The sequence below is a fragment of the Prionailurus bengalensis genome, chromosome E1, assembly GCF_016509475.1.
Source record: "Prionailurus bengalensis isolate Pbe53 chromosome E1, Fcat_Pben_1.1_paternal_pri, whole genome shotgun sequence".
Classification (NCBI taxonomy): domain Eukaryota; kingdom Metazoa; phylum Chordata; class Mammalia; order Carnivora; family Felidae; genus Prionailurus; species Prionailurus bengalensis.
This window is the reverse complement of record NC_057347.1, coordinates 53,300,161-53,327,147: the sequence shown is the minus strand read 5'-3', so window position 1 is coordinate 53,327,147 and position 26,987 is coordinate 53,300,161. Positions and strand designations below refer to the sequence as shown.

Here is a 26,987-nt window from a genome sequence, read left to right as displayed (position 1 = left end):
GAGGGAAGGCCAGTTCAGGGCCAGGGCGTGGGGGGAGGGGGGGGGAGCCTGCCCTAGTTAGAGCCCTAAAATGCTCCTTTGAAAGCACTTTCAGATGTCCCCAGCCCTGGGGGCAGGGGTGGTGTAATAATAATAAAACAACATTTGCATAGAGATTTCGTTTACAAAGCACTTTCTCAGGGGTGGGAGGCGCTGGGGTGGCCTGTGGAATCCTGGCTGGGAGGCCTCTGGTTGGTTCCACCCCCAGCCGAGCTCGCGATTGTGTGCGCGTAAACAAAGCGCTATTCATCCAACTATTTCCGATTCCTCTGGATTTCGTTCCTTTTTCCCTCTCCCATGAAGAGCACGCTCAGGGCTTGTCACTCAGGCCAGAAAAGGGATGTCAGGAGTCCCAGAGGGAGGGGTCGGCTGGGACCCGATTGGAGGGAAGCGGGGAGGCGGGGGGAGGGGGGGGGGCGGGGGCTCCCTCCCTCTGCACCCCTGCCCCGCCCACCCCCTCACCCTTTGGCCCCCAAGCTCCTGGGAATCAGAACAGCCTCGCTGTGGTCGGTTTGTGCAACTCTGCTCAAGGCTAACCTGTGGCTTTGTCTTCATGTTGAAAGACTGAGCACAGGTTTGGTAACGTCTGCGCATACGCCGTGCGTGCGTACGTGCGGCTTTGCTAATTCTTCCCCAGCGGCGCGCATTGTGAGCGGGATGTTAGGTACACCGCGCGAGGGCGCGGGGCCCCGGGGCGTCTGCACCTGCACCAGGTGGGAGTAAGAAGACAGCTGTGCCCAGAGAGCAGCCCAGCTGTCACCTGGCCACTGGCATCCGGGGATGAGGGGGGCAGCACCAGACCCTGCCCCCTTAAGGGCCTCTGATGGGCTATATAGGGTGCACCTGCAGGGGCTTGAGCAGGTTTGGGCGGCTCGGCAGGAGATGGAAGATGCAAGAGATCATTGCTGGGCTAGAGCAGTTCACCTTCACCTTCGAGAAGGATGTAGAGATGCAAAAGGGCACTGGACTCCTGCCTTTCCAGGGCATGGACAGTGAGTGAGGACAGGGTGTCAGCCGTCCCCCTGGGGGACCTTGCGCCGTTCTCTGGGCTCCTCCGCTCAGCCCCTTCACTGCGGCACACCAGGGGGACCGAGTTGGGGACTGGGGCCTGCCACCCGTGATTCTCAGCTCAGCACCCCCCTTCTCGGGGGCTGAGGGCTCCCCTCTTACATACTCTCCAGGATTCCAGGAGAATGGAGCTGACTTCCAGGCAGCCCATTTTCCAGACGGGGAAAGCAGAGAGATACAGAAAGGGAATGGTGAGAAGCCAGGAAAGTCCACATTGGCCTCCTGAGTTGCCTTGGGCCCCTCCATCACCTGTGTTTCAGAGTTGGGGGCTTAGGTGTTGAGGTCTTGAGGCTGGTTCTGGAGGCCAGCATCCAAAGAGCCAGGCCCTAGCCCCCAGGCCCAAGCTTTGGGGAGGTTCAGGGTTGCGGGGGTGGGTGGGGGTGGGTAGGGACTTCCTGAGGAGGAAAAACCCCCTGGCAGGTGCAGCCTCTGGTGAAGCTACCTTCTCTCTTTCCTTCTTCCCCTTCTAGAGTCGGGCTCAGCTGTGTGCAACTTTTTCGCTAAAGGGCTCTGTGAGAAAGGTGGGTCAGCAGGTGAACCGGGGCGTGGGGGGCTGGGGCCGTCTACACATCCACGCCCTCTTGCAAAGAAATCCAAGTGCTCTGGTGGAAGGTCACACCCAAGCGAGTCATTGGCCGGGTGAGGGTAGGACTATTTACAAAGAACCCCTTCCCAGCAACCTTCACATTCTATCAGAGGGGTGGCCAAGCATGAGGCTGGTCCTGTTTAGGAACTTGGGAACCGGGGCATCCTTCCTGCTGATGGCCGTACCCCCCGTAAGAAGGTAACAGAGTCACACAGGACATTTCTACTTCCTTCTAAGTTGTTAGTTACAAAGCCGGCTCTTAGGTCAGCACGTTAGGTCTCCGGGGTCAGGAAACACAACCTTTGAGGGGGGTTTCTGAGACCTGGTTTTAGCAGGCCCTTAACAAGCACTATGTGCCAGGGGCCGTGCTGGGTGGGGGTCCCGGGCTGGAGCCACGGCTCTGCTCTCTGGTAGGAGCCCCACCCTGAGCCTGGAGGAGAGGGGGGCTGTGAGGCTGCTGGGAGCTGTCCTGACCCCCTGGGGCTTCCCGGGGTTTGAGAAGCAGGCCAGGCAGAGAGGAAACTTTGGGCAAAGGTGTGGCAGTGCTAAGGCAGCCCGTCCTGCGTGTGGCCTCCACCAGGGGTGAGGTGACGGGATGGACGAGGGGCACGCTCCTCGGGAATCCCAGGCAAGCAGGGGGTGGGGGTGCTCCCAGCTGGCTGCTCTGCTGTTCCCAGGGAAGCTCTGTCCCCTCCGGCACAACCGAGGGGAGAAGATGGTGGTGTGTAAGCACTGGCTGCGGGGACTGTGTAAGAAGGGCGGCCAGTGCAACTTCTTGCACCAGTACGACGTCACCAGGATGCCCGAGTGCTACTTCGACTCCAAGTTCGGTAACGCCCCTTCCTGGCTCCAGCCCTTACCTAGGGGGGTTGGCAGTGGGGACTGGGGAGACAGGAAGACGTGTGACAGGGAAGCCCAAAGGAGACTGTGTATGTCTCCGGTGGCCGACCGGGCCTCTCTGAGCCCCAGGCGCCTGCTTTTCCAGCCCCCTAGGAACAGTGGAACTGTACTCTGGGATCCCTGTTTCACTGGCCCACAGGCTCGGGCACACGCTAGTAACCCCCACCCCCACCCCCACGGGAAGGGTGGGGTGAGGCTGGACTCAAAGGCCGAATTGTTTCCCTCTGCAGTCCTGGCTAATCACATACCCGGACTGACTGTCCGGAAATAAGCCTGGAATGGGCCGTGTCTCTGTCCCCGGGGTGGGTCCGGGCCAGCGTTTCCCAAACAGCAGGATTTGAAAGCCACTTTCACGATGCTTGCCGAACACAGAAAGCACCTGTGCCGTTGACCTGTGTCACTGTCGATTCTTCCGACTGTCTTGTTTTACGGAGTGTTATTTTAGAAGAAAACTTTGCATTGCTTCCGTAAGCGGAAAACTAGCATCTCTTATTGGCAATGCAGGGTCACTGTAAACACACAGTCATGAGGTTCAGAAGCACAGCCTCTAAAATTATCTTGTGTGGTCGGGTTGGGACCAGTGTCCTCCTTCTCTCTGGCCTTCAGACCTCCTTTTGTCGTGCACAGGGCTGCCCGGGGCAGGAAGCCACAACCACTTGCCACCTCATTTAAGATTGAATCGGCAAGTGTGCCTCAGATCTTGTAAAATATCTTCCCAGTGAAATTCTACAGCTCAGTGCTTTCCAGAGCTGGAAGGAGCCTTAAGGATTATCTAGTCCAGTGCTTTTCAAACTGTGTTCCAAAAGAGTGACCTGGAGGGACAGAGAGCTGCCACAGTCTTCAGGGACGTCTCTGACTGGGGCAGCTTTGGGGTAAGCTGCCCTTAGTGCCAGTGGCGGGGGGGCAGTGGGGGGAGGTCCCGGCTATTTGGAAAGAAGGCGAAGCATCCCCAAAGAGCTCCTCCCAGGCCAAAATTCTGTGTCCTGCCTGCTGGGAGTTGAGGTCCCGCAGCCTGCATGTGTTCTTGGAAGGGAAGGACAGAGTTTACCTGAAGCTCAGCTTCCCTTGGCCAGCACCTAAACCTCTTTCATTTAAAAATGCCACTTACCATTCAAGAAAAAAAATTTATAACATTTATTTATTTTTGAGAGCTAGAAGGTGACAGAGCACCAGTGGGGGAGAGGCATAAAGGGAGGGGGGCACAGAATCTGAAGCAGGCTCCAGGCTCTGAGCTGTCAACACAGAGCCTGATGCGGGGCTCGAACTCACGGAAACTGAGATCCTGACCTGAGTGGAAGTCAGACGCTTAACCGACTGAGCCCCCGGGGCGCCCCAAAGTAATTATCGTTCTTATTGGAAGTAAACTGTTTTATGTAGAACATTATGTTGGGAGGTGTTGGAGTGGGAAGGGGCAGCTGAGGGGGCCCAGGGTCTTGGGCCCTGCAGCTGGCTGGCCTCTTCTAACAGCTACCTGGGGGACTCCGAAAAGGCTGACTGGAGGGTGAGGCGCGGGTGCCACCTGCTGGCCGCCAGAGGAATGCAGCGAGGCGCATCCAGGCCAGGACAGAAAGGCAGCATTGCACTGGCAGGTGACTTCCCGCCCGCTGCCTCCTAGATCAAACGCTCGCCAGCCCTAGGGGAGGGATGTCACTTCCATTCCTCAAAAGGCGGGAGCCCAGAGGCTGCACTCTGCCCTGGGCTGCACATGGCAGTTCCCCCTCTGAGCACTGCTGTCCTCGTTTGTGAGACGGGAAGGCCAGGAAGGAATGGTGATTTCAAATTGTTCTTAGGCATCAGCGGTGAAACCTGCTTTGCAGAAGGGCGACCTTTAAGTAGATCTCTGGAGAAGTTTGAAAACCAATGGGGCGAACACCATCAAGTCCTTTTGGCTCTGAGAAGCACCGAGTTGTAGACTTTTTTTTTTTTTAACGTTTATTTATTATCGAGAGACAGACACAGAGCGTGAGCAGGGGAGGGGCAGAGAGAGGAGGAGACACAGAATCCGAAGCAGGCTCCAGGCTCCGAGCCGGCAGCACAGAGCCCGACACAGGGCTCAAACCCACAGACCATGAGATCATGACCTGAGCCGAAGTCAGTTGCCCAACCGACTGAGCCACCCGGGCGCACCCGTGAGTTGTAGGCTTTTAAGGAGGATGGGATTGGAAGCATCCACCACTTCTCTACTCACATGAGGTGAAAGATGAACTGATTCCTCTCCACGCTCCTTCAGAGCCCTGGGCTCCTGCAAGAAATCTAAGAGTGTTCTTACAACAATTCTCCAGTGGTCTGTCCCACGAGGCTGACTCCTTCTAGAGGACCCGAGTCTTGGTCTATAACCCACAGCTTACAGCACAGGCATCGGGCAACCATAGGGGTCCCTGTGTAGCATCTAGCATCAGACCACCACCAGCTTTGGAGCTGGTCTTGTTGGCCTGTCCGCCAGAAAGGACTGTACCCTGGTTCTAGAAGCACCGTAGGTCTCCGTCGCAGAGACGAAGCACAGAGGGCCTTGATTGAAACGCATCCACACTGTGTCCTCTTGGATCTTTAGGGGCTCGCTCTGGCTCTCCTCTCCCCGCCTCTTCTTCATTCCTTCCTCTCTGGTGGCCTCCAGATGCCTTCCGTTCCAGTCCCTCCCTCTGGATATCTGGCCCTGCCTCTGCTCTTCCAGATGTGTTTATTCTTACCCAAGTCCTACTTAGCAAGTAGTATTGGGATCCATTCTTCTTAGATTGCAAGAAGGATTAGAAAATCCTTGCTGTCTTCCAAAAGCTGCTGCTGGTGGAAGGAAGGCAAGTGGAGGCTAGGCAAGGCGGTCAGTCCACTTTGGGGAGGGTGGAAATGAGCGTTAAGATGAGCCCGTTTTTAAAGAATGCTGGACTTTTCAGGTGATTGCAACAACAAGGAATGTCCCTTTCTCCACGTGAAGCCAGCTTTCAAGACCCGGGACTGTCCTTGGTATGACCAAGGTTTCTGCAAGGATGGTGAGGCCCCGATGGAAAGGGAGCACTAGGTGATCACGATGTGGGGGGTGTCCCCAGCAGGGGAAGGATGCATATGCCTGATAAGGCCCCATGGGGGTGTGCCCCTGGGTTAAAATCCCAACGGAAGACCTTTCCATAGTTCTCCCCCAGGCTCGCCCTGATGGAAAAGAACCTTCTGTGTATTGTAACATTCAGCCTGGCATGGCTTCTCCCAGCGGGCTTACTTGGGTTCAGATCCCAGTGACTTCAGAATGTATCAGCTGCGTGACCTTGAACGAATTGCTGAACGCAGTTCCTCACTTATGGAAAGGGGAAACAGCTCCTTCATAGGGTTATTGAGCTGGCAGATATAGGACCTCACAGGAAGCCCTTGGCATTGGGTCTGGTCCAGGGGAGACCGACCACATGCATTCTCTTGTCTATTTCTTTTACCCACCTGGGGGAGGGAGTGCTGTCACCTAAGCGTGCTCCACCTGCCCCATTAAGAGGCAGGGGCCCCCCATTGGAGTCCCTGTGCTCTGAGTACTGCGCCCTTTACTTTCATTGGTGTTCAGGTGCACTGTTCTGAGTCCTCAGCAGTGTTCCTTTGGGGGTATTTTAGGGGACAATTAGTAAGCTGTGGTGGGGTTAGTCTTTCCTCAGCTGTAGCTTCTGGAGCTAAGTAAAGGTGACAAATGACAGTCTACAACCACGTAAATCCTCCAAGATGCAGTGTGTCAGGGATGCCTCCGACCCCACTGCTCAGCACTGGCCAGCTGGCACCCACCCCAGCACATTCTGAGGTGGCCATTCCCCTCTCAGTCACGTGGCTAGGAAGCAGGTGCTTTGGGCAGGAAAGGACAAGGTTTATATACCCTGTTAAGTGGAGAGCTATGACTGCCATACCCTCCCGGTGAGATTTGTCATGTGTGTTTCTGGCTGTTCTCTGCCCAGCAGGTCCCCTGTGCAAACACCGCCATGTCCGTAAGATAATGTGTGCTAACTACTTCGTGGGCTTCTGCCCCGAGGGACCCAGGTGCCAATTTGCACAGTAAGTATGACACCTGGATTAGCAACTCTAGTACGGTGCCTGCTTTCTGGCTTCTGGATCTAGATCCTTCTATACCTTCACTGGTCCAAGGTGGAAAATGAAGTGTCTGGTGAGCATGCCCCCCCTCCCCCCTGCAGTGATTTCCTTGCTAACTCACCCTGCATGCCCCCCCCCGCTCCCCCCCCCCCCCCCAGGTGCTGCACCAAACTCTACCCCAGGCTGTTCATGTGTATTTGTGCGGGGCTGACAGGCATGTAGCTCTTCCCAAACTGTTCTAGAAATGAGCAGAAACACTTAAAACCCACCCCAACCCTCTGCAGTTCTCCGTCATCCCCTGGCTGGGGCATGGGCTCCTTCCCCAGGGGGCTCAGAAACCGGAAATCCGCAGTAGGCTGGCGAGGAGCACGCTAATGAGCAGGTGATGGAGGGCTGGAGCCAGGCTGTAACTGTCTCTCTCTCTCTCTGTACTTCCCTCAGTCCCAAGATGAATCTTTTATTCAACCCGAGTTTCACGAAGGTGAGTGTGCAGGCAGGGAGGGGGCAGGGGTGTTTCGTTCCCTTTACCGCACGCGCTCCCTGGAGAGCGCTTACTCTGTCTGGCACCGCACTACGCCCAGCTGCCCTCACCCTCGCACGATCCGCTCCAAGTACCCGTCCCGGGAGAGGCACCCGCCACGGCCCAGACCCCCTCCCACCTCTGCAGCCTCTGCGGCAGGTAGCAGCCCTGCTCAGCTCATCAGCGCTCGAATTCTCCTTAGTGGGCGGCATGTGTGTGTAAGCAACCTGTGGGGTTCCAACTCACGACCCTGAGATCAAGAGTCGCATGTTCCTCCAACTTAAGACAGCCAGGCGCCCGATGTGCGTGGTTTTTTGATAAAGACCAAGGGGCCCAGCTCCGGGCTTGCGGTCCAAAGTCGTTCCTCTACATCGGGGCCATCCTGGTTGTGCCCGGTCCCTGCGGGAACACATACTCTTCCCACTGCTACCAAGCACTGACGAGCACCCGCATCAGGGGTCAGCAAACTACAGCCTGGGGGCCAGATCGGGCCACTGCCTATTTTTGTACAGCCCAGCACTTGCAGTGGGTTTTTTTTTTTTTTTAAAGATCGTAGGGGAAAGAAACCAGAAATATTGTAACACGTGAAAATGAAAATGTCAGTGCTCGTAGTTTTATTGGAACCGGGCCACGCTCATGTACGCGTCATCTACAGCCGGTCTCGTGCTTAGGAGTGGCTGCGCCGGAGCCCAGACGGCCTGCAAGGCCGGAAATCTTTCCTCTCTGGGCTCCTACAGAGAGTCTTTGCTGACCCCTGGTCCGGAAGACTGAAAGTCGGACGGCCAGTTAAGTCTGAAGGAGGTCAAAATAGGCGTGGGAACGGGGGGCGGGCGCTTAGCCCCTGTCAATCAGTGGCCCCACATCCGGTCCCTCAGCCAGAGGGAAGGCCGGCGCCGGCTCGGAAGGGCGCCCTCTGCCGCTTCCAGGTGGGATCTTGGCTGGAAGGTGGGAAGCCTCCTCAATGACTGTGGGCGGTCCACAAGCCCAAGTCTAAGGCTCCTCGGGAGCCACGCTGTCGGCAATTAACGCCGCAATAAAGCACCTTGAAACCTGCTTTGCATGTACACGCCTGGCCGGAGCCCCTGCCCTCAGTGCAAAGTCGCCACGTCTGCAGTGTTTTCTCCTGACTTTATCAGCAGCTTGTCAACTGGCCACGGGGTTCAGCCCCTCCTGCTCGTGCCTGGGAGCCTCGCAGGCCCCCTTCCCCGCCGGAGGGACCGCTTCTCCCCGCTCAGAGGCCCCAGCAGCACCTGGTCTCCTACCACCTGGGACTCAGGGCGCCAGAGCCCGGCACGTGCTACAGGGTGAGTAGCTGCGGTGCGACTCCCTTCGGGTCAGGTAAGACCACCACACTGGGGCCTAGGGGTGTGAATGAGGGCAGTGAGCGGGCACTGGTAACCCCAATGTTACCCTAAGTCTCCACGACCTCATCTGACTTACCTCTCTGGCCAGACAAGACTTTCTTTAAAAGCTACTAAGTTAAACAGCTTTCACTACCTTCTTTGCTGCGTTACCAGTTCTGAGTTGATCTAGAATGTCCTCCAGATTTAGGGGGCAGGATTTCCTAAGGGAATGTAGCACTTTGGTTTCCTTTTTTCCCCTGGTTTATCAAGAAGAAAAACATCATACATACCTTCACGAGATAAACTCTATGCTGTTCTGTGCTTTTTATTTTAGAGATTTTATTTGTAAGTAATCTCTACACCCAGTGTGAAGCTCCAACTTCCCACCCTGCGATCAGGAGTCCCACGTTCCACCAACTGAGCCAGCCAGGCGCCCTGACTTTCCTGCGCTTCTGGCCGCTCTACACTGTAAGAGCAAGCTCCACCGGGAGAGGCCAGGAAACAGGGCCCTTGCCTCTCTCATACGTTTCATTTTTGGGGCCTCTGAACATCCAGAGCCCTGTTCTCTGGGATAGTGATAATGGCTTGAATCTCAAGGTCTCTCAGGCCTGAAACGGAGCTTCATTTAAGATAAAATCCATCAAGGGTACCCGGGTGGCTCCGTCGGTTAAGCATCCGACTCTTGGTTTCGGCTCAGGTGGGGATCTCGCGGCTTCATGGGTTCAAGCCCTGTCAGCCGCGCTGAGTGTGGAGCCTGCTTGGGAGTCTCTCTGCCCCTCCCCCACTTGTGCTGTCTCGGTTTCTGAAAATAAATAAAGTTAAGAAAAAAAAAAGCTACTTAGGCAGCTAACTAGCTTTTGTGGTTCCTTAGACAGGTTAAGATGTTTCTACTGAGATCTGAATTGATGAAAAGTTACACCCTTAATCTTTTTCTTTTAGTGTCGAAAACCGGGCCATTATGCCAGCAAGTGTAGAAAGACTCCAACAGGTAGGAGTTATCAAAAAGTAACCCCTGGTCTGTGGGGTAACTGAAGACCTTCTAGTGAAGACACCCAGTGGCCACGCTGTGGGGTCCTCTCTGTTCCCAGTGAACCCTACTGTCCGCCTCAACAGGGTAGGAGATGTGGGAGTAGCGTGCTGCGTTCGGGCTTCTTTCCTCTCATTCTGTCCGTGAACGAGCTGCTAGAAACACAACAGGACTGGAGGCACGCAACCTGCGGCAGGACGAGTTAGCCATAAAACGGGGGAGCAGAATGTACATAAACTCTGAACCCAAGCTAGTGGGAACAGCCGCCCCCGTCTGCGCGGCTCCCGCACCCGCTACAAGACCAGCCTGGGCTGCACGGGGCAGTTCCCGTGCACGTGGCCTCACCTGCTGCTGCAAACTGGTGATTAAACTCCGTGGTTTCCTTTGGCATGACAGCTGCTTCCCTGTTACGGCTTACTGAAATTTAAGGCTGGATCCTGTGCACGCCCGATGTGAGGAATTATGGGGGGGGGAGACGGTACACACCAGTCTTATCCTGGGGAGGTAGGGGCGTGACCTGGGCCATTTAATGCCATTCTGTTTACGCGGATGCGGGAGTCAAGTGAGTCTGACCCACTGGGAGAGGAGCGGGGAGGTTCAAGTAGAGACTTTTGGAGAAATGGAGAAAACAGTAGAAGGTGTGAGTAGGACGCACCCCCCCACCCCCACCAGCCTGTGGCAGGTGGAGACGGCCACCCGGCCGCCTGGAGCTAGAAGGTAAGGGGACAGGGTGATCGAAGAACGAGGCCCGCAGGTTCTGGGGGCCTGCACGGCAGCCCCGCCTGGGCTGCTGAGACAAAAACCACACAGCCGTGTAGGCAAACTACTCAGCCTCAAGCCTCAGTCTCCTCAGTGTGACAAATAAGCGTAATGGCGCCAGCCTCCCAGGGTGGTCCTAAGGATGGGATGAGAGAATGCAGGTAAAGAACTCTGCACAGCACTTGGCTTTTGACAGAGCAGGCCCCGGAGGGTAGCCACGTTTTAGCGGGGATCGTGGCGGGCTTGTTCTCGCTTGGTTCACATTTAGAATCTGAAGTAGCATGAGGCCACAGGGGGTTCAGAAGAGCCGTTAGAATTTAATTCCTACCACACGTGGGCCCTTGCTGGAATTTACCGACGCGGGGCCTCTAATCCCACCAAGTCTCTGCAAAGTAGGTATAACTGTCCCCACTTTACAGTCCAGACCTCCAAAGAGGCTCCAGGAAGTCAGACAACTCGCCCCAGGCCACAGCCACCCATCTCAAAGGTGAGGGTCTGGAAGAGGCAAATAACCAGGTGAGAGGAAAATTTTAAAACTACTGTTATGAAGAGTGGTGGTAGGAACATACAGGAGGAACACAGGGAGCAGGGGAATTAGGATAATCTGCAAATCAGGGTAAAGGACTAAGAACAGCGGCAGCGAGGTTTCCTGGAACAAGTAAAACACCCTGTTGCTAATACACAAATGATTATCTTTAATAACTAAATACTCTGGTATGTATTAGAAGAAAGTACTTTCCCCAGTAAACTCCGTATTTCAGATACAGTCACTCAGGCTTCAATCCCAGGAGCTAAGACCAGGGATAACCCACCCTACACAGACCACGTGGGCACAGCCATGGCCTTTGGGCCTGCCCGGAAGTATTTCCAACATTCTGGAACGGGACCCTCCCCTGAAGTCTTCTCAAAGGCGGATACGGATCGCTCGTATGGATTCTCTGCATGCTGCTGGAAGATTTGTTTGGGAATTCGTGCCGCTGCCTTGGAAGCAGAACCTAACCAACACTGTAGCTCACCTGGGGGCGGGCTCATCTAAGGGGGCTCCTGCCTGTGCTGTGGGAGGTACGAGGCATCATTTTGGGAGACGACATCAAGGAGGCCGTTTAACACGGAACATCAGGTTATGAGCATCCCTAGCTTCTTTTTCTTGGCTTTGTGATGAGCAGCTACTCCTGACTCACGCCTGCAGGTAACAGGGCCTCACTCATCTACGATCCCAGTTTTGAAAAGAATCTCTCCTCTTTCTGGATGGAGCCCTGCATCTGCCAGGTCACAGACAGAATTAGGATTGGCTGCGCAAATGAACTGATCTTGCAGGGATATTTGCAGATTTGAGCACTAAATGTAGCCTCACGAGCCAAGTTTACATTGCTACTGTAAGCGGAAACTGCTCCTTTGATCAAGCACTTTGTCTGGACCGGAATCTAGGACAAGAATCAACGGCTCTCTGCTGACCTCAACAACTCAGACTGTTTGGAACATTATGAGGAAATCGTTAAAAGACCTGATGAAAGGTCTTCAAGCACCCTCTCACCCCACATGGCAGAAATGCGAGTGGCCAGAAACCAAGGAACTCCAGCATCTGGAGATACTAACGGCTTCTTCAAAGTCTCCCGGACCATTTAAGAATCCACGTTCAGTACTGGGGAGCCTGGGTGGCTCAGCTGGTTAAGTATCCGACTTCGGCTCAGGTCATGATCTCACAGTTCGTGAGTTCGAGCGCCGCGGTGGGCTCTGTGCTCATGGCTCAGGGCCTGGAACTTGCTTCAGATTCTGTAGCTCCCTCTCTCTGCCCCTCCCCCACTCGCACACACTCTCTCTCTCTCTCTCAAAAATAAACATTAAAAAAAAAAAGAATCCACGCTCAGTATCAAATTCAGAGGCATCAGTTAAGCCCTTTTCTTCTTTCCTACACATGGGTCAGGATTCTTGGTGCTGACCATGTCAAACTAAAAAATCTTTTTAGTGCAGGATCCCACCTTCATCTTCAACTTGGTAAAATGAAGCAGCTAGCTGTCCCTCTAGGATGGCTGGTTCATTTAGTTTGCTCTTCACATTAAGGAACTTATTTTCAGGGATATAAAATACCTACTGTGACATAAATTAAGTAGAATGTTTTCACTGTTCTAGTATTCTGATTCTGACAAATGACACTCTCTTATTTACAGTAGTGGTAATAGGTCTTGGGGCTCCAGCCCCTGGGGACCACCACCGCACCTGTGTTTGGACAGCAGGGGGTGGCACCAGGGCACTAAGGCTCTAGGTCAAGAAAGGCTTCTACTGAAATGTTTCCCAACCCAAACTGTCTTAGAGCAGGGATCCCAAGTTGCCTTACACGTTCCAAACGCTCCAAATGCAGGGGCTCGTCGTGGCCTTACCTACTCCAAATGCAGGGGAGGGGGGCAGGAAGGGGGTCCCGCTCCCCCAGGGCAGGGTCAGCACACACTTCCAGCTTTGCAAACCACGTGGTCTCTGCTGTAACTACTCAGCTCTGCCACCAGAGCAGAAAAGCTGCCCCAGACCACGCTTAACCGAAGGAGCAGGGCTGTGCTCCGGGAAGACCTTATTTACAAAACAGGGAGTGGGCTGGATCAGGCCACCACGCAGCTGCTTGAGGGGTTTGGGGCAAGAGGGCATCCCAGGCAGGCAGCATTCTCTTCTACCTTGACTCCCTGACAGTTCCCGACCTGGACTAAGGACAAAGGGGGAAGTGCAGGGAGCATCCCCCGCCCAAGTGTCTCCCTTAAAGCACATTTGCAAAGAATGGCCACAAAGCCCTTTCAAAAGGAAAGATCCTGTTTTTGGAATTCCAATGAAGTCCTCAGTAATACAAATGCTCTTCTCTCCTCAACCCTGAATTTTTTCCTTTTGGGGAATTCTAGCGTACCTTTTCCCCAACCAGGAGAAACTGATGCGGGATTAAATTACTCCCACTGGGGATAATTAGAAGGGGAGAGAGACAGGGGACTGGGAAGAGAAAAGGCAGATAAAGCAGAAGATAGAGCCAGAATTCAAGTTTTGAGAAGAGAGAAGAGATGTGCAAATAAATAAATGCTGGCCTCGGAACAGCACACTGCTTTTTCTGTAGTTTTGAAAGAGCTGGGATGAAAGAGACTAACCTCCTGCATTTGGCATAAGAATATCCCAAGCAAAGCTAAAATATACGTGTGTGTGTATAAAACAAACATGTAGATATGAACACATCTATGATATATAATCAACCCCCATGATGGAAAAGGGATTGGAGAAACAGCTCTCTGCACAATCTGGATTACGTTTCCTCTAAGCCTTTTCTATCTGTCAGTAACCAGGTGAGGAAGCCACCAAAGCAGAAGTCACAAACTCAGAAAGACACTGAATATTTTGATGGGGGAAGAGACCTGGAAAACCCAACAACCCTGACAAAGTAAAAGGAGCGTCCGAGTGTTTCACTGAAGTTCTGAGGAAGGGATGGGTGGGATTCTGAAGTTTCCAGGAAGGGATGATAAACAGAAACCGTCTGCTGTTATACTCAAGATGTATAAAAAGTGCTTCAACAATTCTGTTTAGTGTGCGATTTCATTTTCATCAGCTTAAATATATTTAAGGCTTTTCCACAGACCCACCTGCAACTCTGTATCCCCCTGACTTTGCTTTTATGTTTCTCATACCCGCCAAGGTGTCAAGGACCCCAAAAGGCCCGATGGGAGGCAGATTTCCTGCCACTTCAGATACTAACCTGTATCAGGGCGTATGTAGCCTGGTATCTCGTGCAGAACAACTGTAAAATGCCAAAGCTTAGAGAATACTTTTAGGGAGAAAGATCTGAAAGTGAGATATTATTGACTACAAATTAAGAACTAACTCTTTAAAAATTTCAGTGATGACCTCTGTCATCTTCCTGTCTCCCTGACCACCATCAGCCTTAGGGGGCCAACAGACCGAAGGCTTTCAGGAATTCTGTCACTCTGGAGAGCCAGCCGAAGACATGGCCACACAGACGCAGGCCTGTCCACGACGAAGGGACAGGCTTCCTCATATCATGGTTTCAGAATCCAGTAACTTTATTCTTTTCACGCCCTCTCCCTGCCCCAAATACCAGTCTAAACCGCTCGATCCGCACCGCAGTGGTCTTCGCCGTGCTCCCCGAGTCTCAGAGCTTTCTTACGTGGTGTCCGGGTCACTACTTACGCCAGCGCTGCAGCTCTTTGGATAAACAGAGAGAAGCGGTAAGAAGCCAGGAGGCCACTCCCGAGGACAGTTTCTGTCTCTTGCCTGTGCAGATCACTCCACACATTCAGAAATAAAGTGTTAGGCGCCATCGGGAGCTTCTGCTCCGCTTTCTTCAAAGATCTGAAAAACCACCTCGGGTATCAACCAACTGAGCCCTTTGAGACAGGTAAACCTTTCCGGGGAGGCCTTTTCCCTGGGAAAGCAGCTGAGGGCTGGGGGATCTCCGCATGTGCAGGGCTGACCAGGAGGAACCTCCTCTCCCCTGTGAGTGTGTGACACCCCACCTACCAGCCCCCCACCAGCGGGCAGGCGTCCGGCTGCTGCTTGACCTGCTCTCGGGCCTCCTAGGCACCGAATGCGTGAAAACCTCCAATGAGAGTCAAGTGCTGGTATTTTAGAAGTCCTACCGACCATTTGTGAATGCTATTGGGGTTCACGGTCATCTTGTACTTTTACACCCCAAGTTTTCAGAAAGGGTCTGGGCTCTTTTTTAATTGTGGAAAACTGCTGGGCTCTTTGGATATCCTCCTATATAGAACGTCTTTGAAAAGTTTTTACTTATAAAAATGTATTTTTATAAAGCAGTACTGTAAAAAAAAATGAGAGAGGTTAACCTGAACTGAAAAGAGAGGTGGAGTTCAGACGCTGTCCTCCTGGTGAAGGCCTGAGGCAGGCTGAAATCAACTAGAAGGATGCTTGTGTTCTCAATGCAGAAAGTAACGTTAACTAAGACTCCTGTGACCCGCACACACAAGACTGACCGCCGTATTGTTTCTCCTTCTCTCTTGGGGTATAAACTGTTTGCTTTCAATGCTGAAAGGCAGTTCTCAGGTGGGAATTAAGAAGGGCGCCGATCTGGCAGGCAAACAGCTTTAAGGACAAAGCACAAGACCAGCACATCTCCAGGGAGAACCTCACACAGGAGCACAGGAGCCATCATGTAAAGTCTAGTCCAATCTTATAAAGGTCATGATAACTAAAACCCATAATAAAAAAAACCCCAGAGCCTCAGGCAGTGGCTCAGTCACTGGGCCGTGTCAGCGCAAAACTGTAAAACAAAAACAAAAACAAAGTAATTCGGAGAATCCTCCAGAGGTCCCCGTGATGGGACGAGGCCTGTGATTTTAGGCTCAAAGTATCAAAAAGCTTACTCAGATGCCTGAAACTCCAGCTGCACCAGAGGACGAAGTACCCCGTGAAGAGCATGGTGACGCCCCCAACTCCACTCCTCACGGTGGTGCTGCACCTGACCCAGCCTGTGTGGAGAGAAACACGTCTGGTTGCCATGGTGAACTGGAACTAGGGGGCCGCGACCTGCCGGATATTCAAGTTACCCCAGTCGGCCTGGGCCACGGGATTGAAGTCACAGAATCCTCGCCAACACCACACGGGTATGTTTTTTACACAGACGACAAGGCCCAAAGGTGGAAGACCTTAATTTTAACAAGTTGAGTTACTCTTGTTTTGGGAGTTTGGTCGGAATCTCGAGTGGGCAGGTTAACGCGCCTGGTGAACTTGAGGCGTAGAGCCCTCCTGGCTTTGGGACGATCCAGGCGAGCGGGGGAGAAATGGCGGGGGGGGGGTGGCCAGGGGAGACATCACCAACAGGAAAGCTGGCCCGTAATGGCAGCCGCTCTCCTACTGGCTTTGACGTCAGACTCCACGGTGAAAACAGACCGACCAAGGGAAGGGGGCCTACACGTTTGTCTCTTTTTCTCTTTTCCTTAGCCTTGCTGTAACCATCAGGGCTAAAGTAAGAGAAACTTCTCCAAATGCTTGGAACCAGCAACAAAACCCAACAGTCAATGACTCCAGCTCACCTTTCTGGACAGCTCCCAAGAGCCTCATCAGAGACAAGCTGGAGGGCGTAAGTCTGGTCGGGGGTCCCAAACTCCTGAGAGCAGTCGAGCTTCTTTCCAACAAAGGAACTACGGTTCCAAACAGAAGTCACTGTCACAGTTCATCTAGATTCGGTCTCTTTCCCGATCCTCAGTGCCCGGGGTTCCCAGGGCCAGGCTGAGGGGAGGGTCTCTAAACAGCCGGATTACTGTGTACGGGGCTGCGGTGAACTAAGTGCTGAAAGTCAAGGCGGTTTATTCCCCGAAAGAGGTTCTGCAAAAGGCTGAGGGAGCCCCTGGGGATCAGGATCTAGCTACATTTTTGGTCTGATGAATACACCCTGCAGCCCTTCTATGTGCATGTGCTTAATGAAATGAACTGTCTACGTTTTCTACCGCTTGCAATGTTTTAGCAGAAGGCAGGACTTTCTACCATGATACTAACTACTGCTACTCCTCACTATATCTACTAGGGTCAACACGTGTGCTCTATCACCCCACTGCTAACAGCAAACAGTTCTGTTCAACATGTGAATAACTCACGTAAAACCAGAAAGGAGGGTTTATGCTCTCCATTTACATCTTTCCTGCACCTGTTTTTCTGTTTAAAGATAGGCAGGGAATCTCTACTATTGCTGGTTCTCTGCTCTTGGTTTGGCTCAGTGGGAGAAAGGGTAAACAAGGGAATATTTACAACAAGTTTAGCAGATGTGGTAAAAGTTGCTGCGGAGGTAAACATACTAACCAAATGCTCATATTAAGTGAGACAAACCAGACTGGCTTTCAAGAAATTACCCAGAAAATTATTTCACAAGGTGAAGATTAGTCTCTTGAAAAAACAAAGCGTGACACAACCCATTCTTCTTGGAAAAAGTTTGAAAAGAGACGGGAAGAGGCAGTTTTGTGACAACTGCAATTGTAAAACCACTTCCCCTGCCGTGTCAGGAACGGGGCAGCCCCTCCACTCTGTCCCCTCTCCAGCCAGTAGCCCATTTCCTCCACTAAGGGTTCAGTCAAACTTGTGTGAATGACATCAGTTCGGGCCCTGGGCTGGGATACAAAAGCAGCCCGAGGTCCAGGAGAGGCCAGCTCAGAACCCACGGAGGTGGTTAAGAGTTTCTTTAGTGTCGTCCTTCCCGTCGTCCAGGGGCCCCGGGTTCTGATCTATACCCCTCTTGACCTGGCTCCACTGCCATCACTAGACACTGTCCTGGACCCACTGCCAGTGTAGACATCCTTATTATCCCAAACCTAGTGACAGCGGTTCCACTCTCTAACATAAATGCTGGAACCATCCCTGGTACCTCTAACATTTCCTATCACCCCTCTGACCTGGCTGGAATTCCAGACCTGTGACCTGACTCCCCCCACCCTCCAGTCTCTGGCTGTTGTTACATGTCCCCTCACATGGCCGCCTCTGGCTACTAGAAGATCTAATCCTGACGTGTCATATTCCTGCTCTGCTCTGATCCTAACTATTCTGAGCCCCTTCATCACGTGTCCCATCTCAAACAGGTCACTCGGACACTCTATCGGCGGAAACACTGTTGAAAGATGAGAGAAGAGGCTTATGAAGTTGTTTCTGGGTCTCCGAAAACCCATGACCCGATCAGGTTTCCCTATTTTACTTTCTGCTATCCCCACCGGCCAATTTCTAGGAACTGTTTTATTCAAACCTCCTCCTCCCTCCCCCACCATCTGTTTGCCAACACCCCCTACAGGGTCTGAGTGCCCCCCTCCCCGCCGCCAGTGGCCTTCCCAACACCTGCAGTAGTCTCAACTTTGGAAACGTTTGGAAATCTGATTCTTAGATCTGACTTCAGAATCAGTCTTTAGGGATGAGGTCTAAGAATCTTTAATCCTATATGGGATCATCAGGTTGTCCTGATTTGGGCCTAGAGCTCTTCAACTCTCAGTCCCAGAAGCCAAGGCACCGACATCCGGCCAGGGCTCAGCCAAGCACCCCAGCGAAGTGCTCACAAGGCTTTCCTTTGAACAAAGGAAACCAATTCCAGTTTCTTTGCTGAGGACTGTCAGCCACTTGTACTTGCTCAGTCTCCCGAGATTTGAATCTTGAACTTCTAAAGTATTTTCTCTAATGCTGGGAAAAGTACTTTTTTGGGGTAGTAAGTCCGTGAAAATCCTTCTCACTAAACCTCACAAGACGGCTCGGCTCCTAATGCTGCCGAGCTCCATAAGTAAGCCTACTTCTCGTTCCTGACTTACAGAAACCCGACTCAGCCGCGTCTTCAGAGCCACCAGTCTGCCCAAGCTAGTGACGGTACTGTAGACCGGGACCAACACAAGGGAACAAAATAGCTCCTCACCACTCTTCTGGAGAAACTCTTGTTGACAAAAACCTTGTATTTTTTCCCCCATATTCAATCTCACAAGCAAGCCAGGTGGTCCGATTAGTCACTGTATGTAGCCCTTACCTTATTCTTATCACTATATTCTTGGGACCCACTAAAGTGAGCATGTCAACGGATAACTTACATCAAAAATGACAGCAACCACTAACTGCCCCGAATACTAAGCCCAGTGCACAGTATGAAGACCAGGGGTAGTTAAGTCAGATGGATCCAGACTTGAATTCCGACCACCACTCACTGGATGAACATGGGCAAGTCACTTGAGATGTCTGGGGGTCATGGGGCACCTGGGTGGCTCAGGCCATGATCTCATAGTCGTGAGCTGGAGCCCCGCATCACCCATGCTCAGCGCGGAGCCTGCTTGCGTTTCTCTCTCTCCCTCTCCCTCTTTCTCAACGTAATAGATAAATAAATAAAAGATGTCCGGGGCTCAGGTTCTTCGCCCATAAAAGACGGTGGGACGGGGACATCACTGACAGTCACCTGAGTTGTCATGAGGGTTGAATGAGGTAGTATTGTACCTAGCAGAGGCTGATCCAGTCACCATCTGACCAATGTCAGTCTGCTCCCCTTTCCCTCTAAAATGAGAAGTGGGTGCACCAGAGACTCTCCTCAGCACTGTAAGAGACAGCACAGGAACCAGAGAAGTCCTACTTGCCAGAGAGATTTGCTACGGGCTGTGCGCGTGCCTACGTGATGCCAACCACAAGGAAGTAGAGACAGCTGACCGACCCCTGTGTTTCTGGTTCTGGTGCACTTTCTGCAACACGGTTTGGTGGAAAAGGTGAAACTTGGTCTGAAGAGACTGTGTTCTCCTGGCAGCTCTACCGTTTACAGCAACCTGACCTTGGACAAGTCACATGTTCTCTCTGTGTCTGTTTTATCATCTGCAAAGCAGAGATACAGATCACTGGCCACCTCTCAGAGTGGCGGGGCCACAGTAAGAAAATGGATGGAAGAGGCACTCTGAGATCAACAAACTCAGACGTTAATATCATTTCTGTATTAACATGGAAAAGGGGTTTGCGAGCACGGCTTTGGTCTCGAGACAGACTACAACTTTGTAGAGAGCGCCTGATGTTAGGAGTGTTTGTACAGCGGGTGGAAGAAAATTGTAGCTTTAGCTAGCACTACACTTCACTTGATATACTTCCGCTTTGAAACCTTTAGAAAGGAATAATGACCATACAAAAGAAAATGCTTTTTCACACCGGACAACCTGGGGTTTGGTGAATACGTAATAATTTACAAAATATACCAGAGAGGGAAAACACGTCTCTAGGAAGAGGTTACAGGATTTTCAGGTGCAAAGGTATTCTGACTTGCTACAGGTCTCCTGTCCAACCTAAAAGCACCAATGAATACTACACACACACACACACACACACACACCCGAGATGGATGCTACGTTAAACTGTGCTGCCATGGGCGCCTGGGTGGCTCAGTCAGTTGACCATCCAACTCTTGGTTTCGGCTCGGGTCATGATCTCATGGGAGTTCGAGCCTCACATCAGGCTTCGAATGGGTGGTGTGGAGCCTGCTTGGGATTCTCGCTCTCCGCCCCTCCCCCTCTCACTCTGTCTCTCTCAAAAACAAATCAACTTAAAAAAACTAAAATAAAAAAATGAACTATGCTTCTAGAAAACCTTGAAAGAAAAAAATCTAAAGCTCTCCGATGAGGAAAACGAAGAAACGTTACATATTGTAATTAGAGAGGCAGTCCGATAACTAAAAGTAAGGTTCTGCAGGAAGAAGTGAGGATCCCCGAAATGCCAGAATTTCCTGGCTCTGTGGGGCCACTTAACCCATTCCGGGCACAGGCAAGGAGCCTCTGGACAGCTTCTGAGGAGACCCCCTCACAATCCTCTCTCCTTCCCCAACCTCTCACCCAGTCTCTCAAGACAGTTTGAATCCCTGCCCCATATCCACTGTCCACGCCCCCGCCCAGTGGGGAAACTCGAGTGATCAATGCCACCAGCCAGCCTGGCCTAGTCCAACCGTCAACTCTGGGTGCAGGGGAAGGGAGAGTGGTAAAGCAATCCGGAGCAAGAATGAGTGTTTTCAGAACCACGACTGAGTGGCTTGGGTACAAGTCAGCTGAGAGAAAGGAGTGCTCTGAACCTGATTAAGGCAAAAGGCACAGAGCTGTTCGGAGGGGCTGGAGGGTCCTTGAAAACGAGCACGCTTACCTTGTGAGAGTCTCTCCCCCTGGGGACTGATGAGCTGAGGCTTCTGGGCCACTGCATTCCAATACTGGGGCTTCCCTGGCAACACCCCCAGTCCAAGATAACCAGGATAGAGCTCTGGAAACCACTCCAGGCCCAGGGAGCTTGAGAGGCCCTTCCTGCCAGCCACGCCCACCTGACTGAAGGGGCTGTCAGAGGCGTGGAGCAGGACTGAATGTGAAGGCTGCTGGCACCCAGGTCGTGACGCCTGGGGCCCACAGCCCGGTCCGTGCGGCAGAGGAGCTCGCTCACTACGCTCTGTGAACACCTTCACATCAGGGACTCGGTGAGGACTGCAGGCTGCTGCTTTCTCTTCCTGAAAAAATCGGACAGCCAGAGAGGCCAGATTTTGATTATACGACTGTGATACAGAAAGTAGCTCACCGCAAGTCGTCTCCCTTGCAGTGAACGAATTTAAGTCGGGACCTTCGTCTCGACATTTCTTCTCTGTGGCCGAATCACCACCACTGAAGTTCTTTGCCCGTTCCTGCATGTCTGTCACAGATACACTTTCCTCTGCATTTCCGGTGCTCCCACGTGCCTCTACTCCAAGGTCAAGTCCTTCCCCTTGGTTCTCCCTGACGTGGATTTCACCTAACGGGCTAACTTTAAAATTTAAAAATTGTGATTCCATTCTCTTTTCTTGAATCTCAGGGTCTCTAACATCACTAGAGACTTCTGAGAGGTGGTCCCTGGCCTTGGACTCTGTCTCATTGCTTGACAAGGACGTTCTTACTCTTTCAATCCCATGATGGAGATTCATGGGAGAACTACGATAATCACCATTAGCTGTACCTACTAACTTTACTAGAAGTTTCTGTCTTGGGGGATCAGTTTTGTCCAATCTTAAATCAGGAGAAGTGGTCTGTACGTCACTGGGTAAGGCTGAAGGTTTTCTATCTTGATTTGATGAAGAAGCTTCTACTGGGCCAAGAGGTAAAGATGCTTTGGTTTCTGAAAGCTTAATTCTACTCTCCCCCGATGGAGGCAAATCTTTGGGAAGTTCTTTGTTAGGAGTGGTATTTTCTGATGCATAAAACTGAGCCTTGGTTTCTCCCTGGAAAGCAACCTTTGGTTCAGTATCTTTTAGCATTTTGAGGGAGCACCGAACTCGATTCTTGAGGTATTCATCTGCCTTTGTGTTACTTGCTCTTTCTAAACCAACGGCCGGTAGTGGAAAAGACTTCACTGTCCGTTCTGGTTTGTCCTTTATCAACTTGGTATTTCTTTTTTCACTCCTGGTCTCTAATTCTCTCTCTTTAGTGTTATTTAAATCTGTGATTGGTCTTTTCCTGCTTGTGGCATGTGGGCGTGTAGCTAGCTTGGACTGACAAGCTTTGTGATCAGCAGGTAGAGTCGGCCTTATCATCTTACAGTGTGGCAAGTGGGATTTTAATCGTTTAAATGGCTTCTTACAGTAAGGACACACTTCCATCCTGGCAGAGTATCACTCTCTTATTCCTGAAAAAGATAAACAGGAGATTATGAGGGGCACAGAGTTCGTAAAGTAAATACTAATATTTCATTTACATGTGTACCTTTCATTTGGAAGAACCCAGGTCGAAGGAAATTTTTTAAAAAAATATGTTTTGATTCATTTTCTTACAGAAATAGGAAACAGAAGACATAGTTGGTTTTAAGATAAATACTCCTGGCTCCATTTATGCTTGGCATTATACATTTCTTAAAGTCTTCTAGGAACCAATCATCAGTAAAAGACAATCAAAGAGGTTTTACATCTCTAGCTAGTAGCTGAGCAAAGCTAAAAGACTGAAACCTAATAAATAACAGTTACTGGAAGAAAAAGTTGTCCAAACTAGCAGTCAGATTAAAATGTTTGCTATTTAAAGTTACAGCAAGTCAACTGGGTATTACACGAGTATAAAAAAATTGTTTGAAGCCCTTAAATATACCACTTAAGGAAAGAATGGTGAATTCAGGCCAAGATCTGAAGGCTGTTGACTAGAGTCATGTTTTCCAAGTGGTATATGGAAGATCCACAGAGGTGCAAGAAGAAAATATTAGAACTTCCAGGCTTTCAGCATGAGAAATGAAGCTGTACTAACACTTCCCATATTAGTAAAACACATGTACACCCATACACATATATATAAAACTATGTGGGGGTGCCTGGTTCACTCAGTCTGTTAGTGTCCCACTCTTCATTTCAGCTCAGGTCACGATCCCAGGTTTGTGGGACTGAGCCCCACGCTGGGCTCCATGGTGAGCGTGGAGCCTGCTTAAGATTCTCTCTCTCACTCTCTCCTGTCCCTCTCCTGCTCACACTCATGTGCACGCACTCTCTCAAAAAAAAGTGTGTGTGATGCAGTAATAATATACAGGTGGAGGGAACATGGTCCCCAGTTTTTCATTCACGGTTCGTAGCGTATGGACTGCCAGCAAATTCATTTAGTTTGAAACCTCTGTGATATTCATGCCAGGTAAGAACATGAAAAAAAAGTAATACCATGTATCACTTGTACCTCTTTGAGCACCCTGCTGGGCATATGGTATTTGTTGAGTGAATTTTTTCTCTGAACATAAACATGCAAACGCTATCATAAATCACAGTGACTGAATACCTTCTAACTACTACTTAAGTCAAAGAGTGACACTGAAACCATTTACAAGATAAACAGACATAATCCCGGCCAATCCATTTAGGATCCTATGTAAACTCAGGCAAAACAAAACTGTTTCTGATTACAGTAATCATTCTGACTTTGGAGGTACCCCTCTGACAATATAATCAAACTTTTGAGCCGTTGACTTACAAAAATAGCCACAATTGGAGCCAGTCCACGGGCCTTAGGCTAATAACTTCAGAAGAGGCTTGGGACCTCTTAGACGTGTCTGCCCATACAGTACTCCACCACACTCAGTCCTACTGGGAAGATCCTGCACCCTCTCGTGGTAACGTCTTACCGTGGGTGCCTAAATACTTTCTTACAGGAGCTTCCCCAGAAGGATGCTAATTTTGTGGTTGTTTCTTTTGGATCTCCATGCCTCACGATCGCAGCTCCTGGGTCTGGCAAAAGAAACTCGATTTTAATTATCAGCCAGCGCAAGACACAATCGGAAAAGTAATTCGACAGCACACTCAGTGAATGAATGTGGTGCGGCACTGAACCGAGTACAGCCAACTCGCAGCGCAGGTCTCTCTCCGTGTTCCGGAAAGCAGACAGTTAAAGCCGCGCACGCCGGTCGGGCGCAGGGCCGGTCGGACTTGTGCCAACCGCCCCCCCGCCCCACCCCACTCCACCCCTGAGCCGCGGTACCTGGCCCGCCCTCCTCCCAGCTCCGGCACTCTTTCCGGAAGCCGAGCCGCCGCTTCCCGCGGAGTGGGCGGGGGCCGTGGGGAAGCTAGCGGCTCCGGGCCGGCCTCCACTGCAGCCTCACCCGGAGCCGCAGGGACGCCGAGGAGGTTCATCCTGAGGCCCCGGGAAGCCCCCCCCCCCCGGCTGGCCCGCCACCCGATCGACTCCCCTCTCTCCTCGGGAAGCCCCCTCCCCTGACCCCCAGACATAGGGCGTGGGCACTAGGACAAAGTCCGACCCGCCGCAATTAGCCCAGAGCAGCGTCCTTACTTGGCCAGGTGTGAAAGTCCCGGAAGCCCCCGCGACAAGCCCCCCAGCGCAGCCCTCCAGCAGCTTCCCAACTCCCTGTCGGGGACCCGCCGCAGGCCATCTGCGCCACTGCCTGATGCTTCTCAGCTATGTTTCTACAAAACTGTTAGCTCATAGGTGCTTAACTTAAGTACCTATATCGTATTATTATGAAATAATTTAAATTAATTTAAACCTGGCTTGACTTATATGCCGTCACTTTTCGGCTGCGAACAGGCGAAAGCTCGGGCCGCCTTCTCATGAGGTCCTCTCTCCCAGAAGCTCCAAGGCGCTCCTCCCCACTCGGAGCCCGCCTCTTCCCGTGGGCGGGGTTACCGGTCGGCGCGGCCGCCGTCGCGCCACTGCGCAGTCTCGAGAGGGCGGTACCACGGCGGCTGCGACATGGGGGGGCGCGGAGCAGACGCCGGAAGTAGCGGTGGTACGGGTCCCACCGAGGGGTACTCACCGCCGGCAGCGTCCACCCGCGCCGCGGCAAGAGCCAAGGCCCGAGGGGGTGGGCGTGGCGGCCGCCGGAACACAACACCCTCTGTTCCCTCAGCTCGCGGAGCGGCGCCGCGTCGCTCCCCTCCACCGGCTGCCATGAGCGAGCGCCTCCGCCCCAGGTGAGACCGCAGGGACCTCCTTCCTTCCCAGCCCCTCGCTGGGGGCTGGGGCCGAGGGAGCACGCGAAGCGGGGGTCCGAGCAAGCGTGGGCCCTGTGGGTCTCCATCTGGGCGCCCTACGGCCCCGGGGAGGGGAGAGAAGGATGCGCGAATGGTCGGGTACCTGGTCTCTGAGGTGCTGGAGGAGTGACTCGCCAGGGTCCAAGTCTCCCCCCAACCCCGTCTTTTTCCCTCTTATATTTCCCTACTTGGAATGCAGTCTGAACGGTCCCGGAAGAGAGACAGTGGCCCTTGAAGCTTCCCTGTCCTAAATTTAGGAGGGTGGGGGGATGGGAAGAATGTCTGATCTTTGAGAGGGAGCCCCTAGGACGTCTTTGAGGGACCGAGGCTGGGAGCTGCCGTCTCCCCAAGGTCAGAAAGGATGGGGTTTAGCTCTGCAGTGGGGAAGGGTTGGGATAGATACTAGAATTTGTGCCCCGGACGGTTGTGAACATAGGAGGGCAGATGACCAGAGTGGCTTACAGCATAAACAGGCAGGATTCTAAACTGTTTGGACGCGGAGCCGTTTGACTCCGAAGGCGGGAGGTAGGATTATATGGCGATGCTCTACTTTCCACTGAACCTTGACCTCAGGACCTGGGTTTTGACCTAGGGGTGCTATGCTTGCTTGACGTGTACAGAATAGAGTCCCGATCGAACCGCAGTTTCTTTGTCTTTCTTTCCTCCTCCTTACGCCCTGTAAGACAGTTGGGGAGGAGAAAGTTGGGATTGGGAACCCCAAATGAAGCGGAGCAGTTTTACTTCAGATTAGAAAAATCCCTTTGTGGAAAACCTATAGATCACCAAGTCCTACACTTTCATTTTTATGATAAGGAAACATTCAGGGAGCTCAGCAGGTTTACCCCAGTCTTTCCAGGTTCGCCGCTCTTTTCATTACTTCCCAGTACTTTCAGTGAAGCTCTGCTGAGGCCAAAGGATTGCCTCGGTAGGTTATGCTGGATGTTTCCTCGTTCTGTATTTTCATTGGCTCTGATTGTACTGGGCAGTCTTTCCACAAGGATCCGGCTCTGGGGGATGGTCAGTTAAGGGATTAAGATTCTGAAAAGCATCTTGAGGTTGTTTGGTCTAATAGTGAGAATCTAGGGTCGCCCATACTTCTGCACTGGATTATTGATTTGGGTACACAGTGAGTGGGGCACAAAGCCTGCTCGTGTAGAGAACAAGAATGGTCTAAATTTGAAATTAGGGGCCCGATGACCAACTTGCTGTTGGAATTAGAAACATAGGCTCCTGTGATGTCTCATATCTGGAAAAGCCTAAATAGTTCCTGCAGAAAGATTCCCTTCATCCATTGCCGTATCCAGATCTAAATGTGCTTGTACTGGTAGCCGATTTCTTTTACCTGGTACACAAATAATCTCAGCCCGTTTATACTGCTGACTTCGTTGCCATAAAAGAAACCGTTTGATTTGGACAGGGGTTTCTTACCTCCTTGTCACCCCATGTTTCATGTACCGATTCCGCCAGCTCCCACTAACATAATGTCTCCCAAGTCCAGTTTCTGGATGAAGCGTTGGTCTGAGATGGTGGTTTTTCAGACTGTTATAAAATACACTGGGATAGCCACTGAGGGGTGGATGTAGGTCAAGAAAACCCCCACTTTAACCAAAACAGGTCCTTTGTCTCGTATATATTGACATATTTTTGCCAACAGAAAGAAAGGGTTCTGTTACTTAAAAAAAAAAGTTTGAAAAACACTAGTTTCCATACTCAAGATTCCTCCTCCTCCTCCTCCTGCTTCTTCTTCTTTTTAAAGTTTA

At 51.9% G+C, this 26,987-nt stretch overlaps 3 protein-coding genes across 11 annotated transcripts in view; 2 read left to right on the top strand and 1 right to left on the bottom strand.

Moving 5' to 3' along the window:
- Positions 1-899: 899 nt before the first annotated feature.
- CPSF4L (cleavage and polyadenylation specific factor 4 like) lies at positions 900-9,928 on the top strand. Of its 3 annotated transcripts, none has more exons than XM_043585150.1 (5): positions 900-1,031; positions 1,578-1,628; positions 2,371-2,523; positions 5,482-5,577; positions 6,514-7,075. In XM_043585150.1, exons 1-5 carry the CDS (start codon positions 929-931, stop codon positions 6,609-6,611), a joined length of 501 nt encoding a protein of 166 aa, XP_043441085.1. In that variant the 5' UTR covers positions 900-928; the 3' UTR covers positions 6,612-7,075. The 3 variants fall into 3 exon arrangements, with proteins under 3 accessions (XP_043441085.1, XP_043441084.1, XP_043441083.1); XM_043585149.1 differs by lacking the exons at positions 900-1,031; positions 1,578-1,628; positions 2,371-2,523 and adding exons at positions 7,085-7,124; positions 8,303-8,467; positions 9,446-9,928 and having other exon boundaries at positions 4,680-5,577; positions 6,514-6,607; XM_043585148.1 differs by lacking the exons at positions 900-1,031; positions 1,578-1,628; positions 2,371-2,523 and adding exons at positions 7,085-7,124; positions 8,303-9,037 and having other exon boundaries at positions 4,680-5,577; positions 6,514-6,607.
- Positions 9,929-14,311: 4,383 nt separating this feature from the next.
- Positions 14,312-24,847, bottom strand: CE1H17orf80 (chromosome E1 C17orf80 homolog). Of its 5 annotated transcripts, none has more exons than XM_043585135.1 (6): positions 24,741-24,847; positions 23,865-23,967; positions 20,904-22,400; positions 16,325-16,432; positions 15,656-15,760; positions 14,312-14,477 (listed from the first exon to the last, which is right to left on the bottom strand). In XM_043585135.1, the coding sequence occupies exons 3-6, from the start codon at positions 22,372-22,374 to the stop codon at positions 14,455-14,457; spliced, it is 1,707 nt and encodes a 568-aa protein (XP_043441070.1). In that variant the 5' UTR covers positions 22,375-22,400; positions 23,865-23,967; positions 24,741-24,847; the 3' UTR covers positions 14,312-14,454. The 5 variants fall into 5 exon arrangements, with proteins under 5 accessions (XP_043441070.1, XP_043441073.1, XP_043441071.1 ...); XM_043585138.1 differs by having other exon boundaries at positions 24,527-24,840; XM_043585136.1 differs by lacking the exon at positions 24,741-24,847 and adding an exon at positions 24,218-24,337.
- Positions 24,848-24,946: 99 nt separating this feature from the next.
- The window catches only part of FAM104A (family with sequence similarity 104 member A), a 17,405-nt gene continuing 15,364 nt past the window's right edge, over positions 24,947-26,987 (top strand). For all 3 annotated transcript variants that reach the window (XM_043585147.1, XM_043585146.1, XM_043585145.1), the window contains exon 1: positions 24,947-25,167. In XM_043585147.1, coding sequence (XP_043441082.1) covers positions 24,947-25,167 — 221 coding nt within the window. The remainder of the gene's footprint in view (positions 25,168-26,987) is intronic.

Coding starts and splice junctions, on each gene's coding strand:
- CPSF4L (XM_043585148.1), top strand. CDS start 5,466: ATGCTGGACTTTTCAGGTGATTGCAACAACAAGGAATGTCCCTTTCTC. Junction 5,578..6,513: donor CCAAGGTTTCTGCAAGGATG/GTGAGGCCCCGA, acceptor TCTGCCCAGCAG/GTCCCCTGTGCAAACACCGC. Junction 6,608..7,084: donor CCCAGGTGCCAATTTGCACA/GTAAGTATGACA, acceptor TACTTCCCTCAG/TCCCAAGATGAATCTTTTAT.
- CE1H17orf80 (XM_043585135.1), bottom strand. CDS start 22,374: ATGGAAGTGTGTCCTTACTGTAAGAAGCCATTTAAACGATTAAAATCC. Junction 16,433..20,903: donor GGGGGAGAGACTCTCACAAG/GTAAGCGTGCTC, acceptor TTGGAACCGTAG/TTCCTTTGTTGGAAAGAAGC. Junction 15,761..16,324: donor CTTGGGAGCTGTCCAGAAAG/GTGAGCTGGAGT, acceptor CTCTCCACACAG/GCTGGGTCAGGTGCAGCACC.